The 6,766-nt window shown below is 54.9% G+C and overlaps 2 protein-coding genes across 2 annotated transcripts; both read left to right on the forward strand.

Annotated features, from left to right (window-relative positions):
• The first annotated feature begins 815 nt into the window (after nucleotides 1-815).
• On the forward strand, nucleotides 816-1,443 carry BDP81DRAFT_2338 (uncharacterized protein). The gene has a single exon (XM_060582841.1). The coding sequence runs from the start codon at nucleotides 905-907 to the stop codon at nucleotides 1,364-1,366; it is 462 nt and encodes a 153-aa protein (XP_060451361.1). The 5' UTR covers nucleotides 816-904; the 3' UTR covers nucleotides 1,367-1,443.
• Nucleotides 1,444-3,231: 1,788 nt separating this feature from the next.
• Nucleotides 3,232-4,023, forward strand: BDP81DRAFT_2344 (uncharacterized protein). The gene has a single exon (XM_060582843.1). The coding sequence runs from the start codon at nucleotides 3,466-3,468 to the stop codon at nucleotides 3,973-3,975; it is 510 nt and encodes a 169-aa protein (XP_060451362.1). The 5' UTR covers nucleotides 3,232-3,465; the 3' UTR covers nucleotides 3,976-4,023.
• The last annotated feature ends 2,743 nt before the right edge of the window (nucleotides 4,024-6,766 follow it).

Here is a 6,766-nt window from a genome sequence, read left to right on the forward strand (position 1 = left end):
CGACCGGGGGGTTGGTCACACCCACGACCACAGCAGCAAACTCCACACCACCAGACGAGGCGGTGGCAGGGGTCGACTTCGCTGTCCAAAGGGACGACATCTTGGGGTCACTCGACGGCCAAGGAAAAGCGTTCCTCAGCCCAAGGGCAACGACAAGAACGCAAGCGTCTGCGTCTGCGTCTACGTCTGCGTCTACGTCCACCTCGACCGTCTTCGTGATTGGAGGCATCTTCCATCTTTTGGTAGACCGTAGGGGCCTTCAGATGGCTGATTGGGCCCGACGCCCCTTCGCCGTCTTAGGGGCCGTCGGCAACCGCCTTCTGTCGGACCACCAGAAACGGCCGTCGGAGCCAAATGCTGCTCGTCCAGTCCCGTCTGCGTTAGGGACCCTCTTCCCGCCCGCATGAAAACGTCCTCCTAGATTTTTCTCATGCGACCCGACGGATGCTCTCGCTCCCGCCACTGGAACTGAAAGGGAGCAAGTCAATTCGATCCCGAGAAAAGGGAGAAACAATTTCCAATGTTTCGGGCTCACGGCGGAACATGTCTTGGCTCCTCGCTCTCCGGCTACAGGCTGTGCAGGGCACGGCAGGGTACCAAGGACGGGCCATCTTCGATGTGCAGGCCTGGACGAGGCAACCCCCCTCCGCCCTTGGCAACCCATGATACCGCACATATCTGCATGTACGCGAGTGTGCCAGAAAAAAGAAAAAAAAAAGAAGCATCACGAACCCGTGGTCCAAACGGACCAACACCCTTGGGCCTGGCCTGCCCAGCCTCCAGGGCCATGTTCTGCAGACAGACCGAGCTTTTCTGGGGGAGAATCCATTTACTTTAAAATGAGGCCGACGACGACAACGAGATACCGTATCGGACGCAATCAAGATGCAATCTGTCTGTTAACATGAAGGGGTCAGGTGGAGGGCCGCAAGTGCGATTTCGCAATGGCCCGGCCGATCTCTTCCGGGAATGGCGCCCGGAAGCCAAGATGCTTCAATGGTGTGGAACTCTGATGGCACGCAGCATATGTGTGCTTCGCCCTCTAAAGGTCGCCGTGGACATTCGATACTCTGGCCCACGATCTGGACTGGTACCTGCTGCACCGTGCCGCGCGACTGCGATGCAAGTGCTGGAAAAGGGAAGACTTCAAGAGCAAAAAGAAAAGGAAAACCCCCCCGGCTTGTCTCACAGGAAGCGAAGAGAGTGCCAACATCTCACTGGACAGATGCGAGGCACAGAGCGTTGCATCGTCAAAGTGACACCACGTTGGTTCGGCAGATTCCCTACGGGATGCACGAATCACATCGTGAACAACGGTTCCAGTTCTTTTCTCCGCCGTATCCCTAAGACGCCAGATGCGGAATAAATTTAATTTTTTTTCCCCTCTTTGCCTCACGAATCCCAGACCGACATTTTGTCTCGTCTCCTCCGCCGCCTGGCCATCGCAAGCAACTCAGTTCGCCCCAACCGCCTCGCCTTTCCCTCTCTGCCGCTGAGGGGTCTGCCGCTGAGGAGAATGTCAATGATGGGATTGTGTGCGCCAGCATGTCAAGTGTGCAGCGTCATGCGATAAATGTTTCCTCAAAAAGTACAAGGCTCGCCCTTGCAGCCAGTGCACGCGAGAGAAGAGATGTTTCTTCGCGCCCTGCAGCCGCCTTGCCCGTCTCAGGAACGATCTCAAACCTGAGGCGCGCCAGTGAGTTCAAGGGCAAGGGCTGACGCTATTCTTCTGTGTTTCGTCGCCAGCTTGCCGGATTCCAGCAACGAGGGGTTGCTTCTCGAGCTCTTTGGGCCAGTCACGGCCCCGGGAACGGGCAAACCCCCTGCCGTTCGTCTGATGTGCTGCGACAGACATTGTCGAGACTGGAAGACGGTCATTCGCTCACCCGGTTGGGTCTGTGAGCTTCACGGCCTGTCACTGGACGAGAGCTGTCAGTTAAAGCTTGGGAGTGCGGCAACGCACAAACCCAAGCCATCGGGGACGAGACAAACTTATCAGCGTTTTTGCAAGGGCCCTGACCCAAACGCTCCTGACGGCGCAAGTGCTTCATTATGCCAAAGCAAAGCCCTGCAACCGCATGGCGATTCGTTTCGGGACGACTGCAAGCGCAGAGTGTCTCTGGCGACTGGCAATGCTCAACGATTTCCGGACGACGATCGGGGTCATGCTCCCGTACCCGCATCCGTGGAGATACAGGGCCGTACCGCGTCCGTCTCTGGCCGGAAGCAACGTACACAGTGTACGGAGAGCTGTCGACAAGGTACGGCAGCAATAGGACCCAAAATCGCCATGCGCCTGATATCGCTATTCGTACCTTATGCGACGTGATACGAAGTGCAAGGCTCATCGCTGGTGCTTGGCGGCGACGGGCCATCAGCAATCAAGATTCGGAATGAGAAGAGGGTCCTTTTCTCTCTCGCACAGTTACGGCGCGGCGCATTTTGGCCCATTCATCGGCCCATGTGCTGTCGGCTGCCAGCCCAAGACCAGACTGATGCCGGCAGACGGTAATTTGACCAGGGCATCCTCAGTGGGGGCCTCGAAAGATGCGATGAATTCCAACACGATGGATGCATATTCGACGCCGTGTCCCTACCTCCGCCCTCTTCTCTTCATCACCCATCACGCCCGGCTTGTCTGCCTGGCTCATCAGCAACGGACCACCTCCGAGCCTGAACCCGGTGGTTTTGCGGGCTGGCGGGCTCGCTTCCTCGGTCCCTTGACTGTCTGTCCCTTGCTGCCGAACATTCTCTTCCTTCCATTCCTTCCAACACCCTTACACAGTAAAAGGGTCCGCCGGGGCTTTCAGACCGACTGTCTCTCGCGTACGAATACCCACGACGATACTCCGTACCCGCCGAACAGGCTCGCCAGGTCGCATCCTCAGTCTCTCACTCCCTCACAATGGGACTAGCCCACCTCTCCCAGTTCTAGCGCACCCACTAGAAGTGGCTCTGGTGGACATATCGCGGCCGAGTTAACCACACCTTCTTGGCCTCCCATCCCCACAGTCGCATTTCCACTGGACATCACGGATCACCGCCTGGCGCCTGAACAAAGTCAACGTTTTTCAACGGGCCACTCAGCGGTCAGCATCGCAGCAGCCTCAGAATTCCAGCCACAAAACGACAAGCACGCCAACCTCTATGCGAGATGATGCTAGCCCACATATGGCAAGGTGCTAGCCGGCCCAACTTTCTAAAATTGTATCACGGCCCTCTTCACAAATTTTTTTTTTCTTTTCTTTTTTCGCTTCCCTGCTGTTGGCGAAGGAATGGCGAAAGAAAGATGGGGAAGGTTGACTGCGTCGAGAGTCAGTCGCCTCCAGCTTCTAGAAAGGTCTCGGGGAATCGAAAAGTGGCTTCTGTGGAATGTCTTAGACACTCCAGCGGCCCGTTCTCAACAAAGGCTTTCTTTCTTCTTGGCCAAGTGCGCCAGCGGGCGATATTTTGAAGTTCACAGTCATGGCCGTTGATATGCGGCCAAACCAATACTATTCAACTCGTACGGACGGAGTACAGTGCCCACTCGAAGATCAGCGGATCAGCCTTCACCAGCCGACGCGCGCCAGGAGGCATCTTGTCCATGTGGTATCCCTTCCTGGAGGCCTTGATCCGAAACACATGGCTATCTATGCTGTCAAATTCCTCGGGTCGCATCTGCCAGCTCTCGCTCCCTCTGGCGCTCGTACGTCGCGCTGGGCTCTGTATGATCGTCGCGGGATCCGGAGAATGATACACGTCCCGCAACGCATGGCTCCTGGCAGAAACAAAGATCTTCTCGGGACGCGGCAACCCCATCCCATGTTGCCGCTCTCCGTTGATAACAGATGCGGTATCATGCACTATCTTCGAGCCAGCCTTACGTGGCGAGCCGTCTCATCTCTCTTGCCGCTGGCCGAGCCGTCGTACCTATTGGATGGTACTAAGCGAGCGCTACGGGCTTGTATCACGAAATTCCCACTCGCTACATGATATGCAAACAGGGTTTTGTTTCAACGCCAAGGTCTGCAGAGCATTGCTGACTGATGATGGAATAGTGCGGCATGTCTATGAGCCGTACGCCACTATTACCAGCTGCGTGGGATGGGTATATGCGGGGGACATCCAAAGCAGGCTACCGGACTGAGTCGCGAATAGCTCGGTGCGCATCTCCCGGCGATGTGGGGCCGGGTCCGCGCCGACTCAACCAACTTGAGATGGTTGTCCGATGTCTGCGGCTGGAAAGGCGCAGCAGAGCTGATGTTGCAGCCAACGCGCAGGGGAACAAAACAAAATACCACTCGCTTGCGGATCGATAAGATTCCAACTTCGTCTCTTCTTTCGGATGCTGACTTTGGACGGGCCATGTGTTTGCCGGGGGTCTGACAAAGCCCAAGAGAGGATGTCAGCAGTCCGATGTTGAGGCTATGCACGCCGTCTTTACTCTGACACTTTGAGGCTTCGGATTCGACTGCAATCCTTTCGAGGCGCTTGCGACTCATCGGTCGCTCAAGTCTTCAGGGTTTAGCCAGACTTTGGCGCACCTGAGCAAATTATTCAGGGCCATCAGAATACGATATTCTCAGGTGGACAAAAGATCAAATCTATCTGCCTACGGCTAGTTGCCCAGCAGTGGCGCAGTCAGCCTAATTTACTGTGCAGGATTTGAACCATGTCCTAACCTTCAGGACTCTCATCTCGTCGACACCAATCTGGATGGAATGGCGGCCAGGTCTACGCTTCCTGAGAAGATCCTGGGGCCATCAAACGCATCTCACCGCCATGAACTATTGGGATCATCCGAGTATGCGCATGTCAACATTGAAGAGCATCGTCCACCCACGGTCCTGAGTCAGCTGCACAAGCCAAATGTTGGTGAGCTATTGGCCCTAGGGGACGCCGTGAGGGCTCCCATCAGTGGGCAATAGGCAATGCGCTCATGGTGCCTCTCCTCGACGATAGGAGGTCAATCTGCAGCTCTCCTGTGGCTTATACTGTGAGCTTATTCGGGTAGCCGATTGACGAGCTTATGGTGCTGACGCTCATGCAGTGCTGACATGCGACTGCGCAGCTTCCATTCTTTCAGATCCTACGTGTAGCCTTGCGGCGTTTCCTGCACTGTCTGCCCAAGTATCCCATTGTTAGTCAGACGTTGCTGATATTGTATGGCACAATGCAACGCTTTACCTCGATGACGATCAGCCCTAACTTGCAGAAACGCAGCACCATGAGCGTTTGAGATGCCTCTAGGTGGCAGCGATGCAGCGAACAAGCACGATTCACGCTTTAATAACCGTAGCAAGATAGACGCTTATTTCGTCATGCCTTGAACGGAACATATATCGTCTCACACACGGGCCAGCACTACGGCGTTGCGAGACCCTCCGTCTCGATCTGAAACGGATCGAAACATGTTCAACCGTAATAAATCCAACGCTGGGGGGTTACACTCGTCGCAAAGACCCGAATGGCACCGGCCGTCCACGACTCAGACATGGATCATGCACTGTTCAGCGATGGCACGATGGAAAGTTCCAAGGGAGCTCCGTCTCGATTAGTTTGAAACGGCCTCTATCAAATTAATTCGATGCCGATCGGAGGCAAGCAGTAGGGGTTCTCCTCGATTGCTTCTCCGCATCGCCGTCTCCGCCTCCGCATTCTCCCCTTCTTCCCCCCCGCCCGACGCTGCTGGTCCCGGCGGTGCACCGTGCCCGGCACGCCGGTGTTGCAGTCTCCACCTCATTCGGGAGAGGGAAAAGCAAAAACGGCGACATGACATCATCATCCCTGCAACACCCCCCCACCTACTGCATCCAACAGCCCAACCACCAACCTTTTCCGACGTCACTGGACATATTTTGATGGATTGAATGTTGTCTTCAAACCTGCTCCTTCGAGTACAGGAGGAAACAAGCTTAAGCTAACGATTCAGTCAGGTTTTTTAGGTTTTTATTTTATTTTATGCAATGCAAAGATTGGATCAACTCCATTAACAACCGCATCCATGACTGCCGTCGCACAGTTTGTATCTTGGATGTAATTCGCCTCAATGAATTACTACGCGAGAGACAAGATAGAGACATTACGTTTCGACCAGCCTCCCACTACGCGGCAAAGGATCCACTGACTCCTCGCTTCCAACCTCCTCACGCTTTTTCCTGCTTGACTACTCGCAATTCTAGATTGCTTCTGCTGCTTCGACTAGTCTCATTCCGCCCTACGTTGAATCCTCCCCAAGTCTGGGTACAGAAGAGACCAACCTTGTTACCCGACGCCACATGTACATGTGTGCCACAGTGTAACTGTATCACGGCGTCCAGAGCCGGACTGCAGTGCAGAATGGCATCTTGTCGAACTTGGACATGGCGGGATGTTACTTTTGGGAGTAGTGCAACACTTTTCTTCCCGGCGATCGACAGTAGTTGATGAACCCTGGCCATGCTTCTGCGCTCTGCCGTGTGGCAGTTTGGCAGTTTGGCAGTATGGCAGAAACGTGTGTTTGGGTTGGGCTGCGTGGGGACACTGCACCGTGACGTCGCTTATCGCTGACTCCCCCTCCATTACCACGATTCATCATACCTAACTACCACCCTGCCACCCTTCTTCGACTTTATAGAATCACCATGCAGATGTGTACACGCTGTTGGAAACCAGGGTCTGGAACCTTCTTCCCACGTAGGAATTGTGTGTGTCCATGGATGTTTGACAAGTTGGAAAACCTACCTATACCCTACCCTGGTGGGGGGGTTTTGCGAATGAGGCTTGGTAGCGTCATATGGCCTTT

This window comes from Colletotrichum phormii, assembly GCF_030913505.1.
Source record: "Colletotrichum phormii strain CBS 102054 chromosome Unknown BDP81scaffold_1, whole genome shotgun sequence".
Lineage (NCBI taxonomy): Eukaryota > Fungi > Ascomycota > Sordariomycetes > Glomerellales > Glomerellaceae > Colletotrichum > Colletotrichum phormii.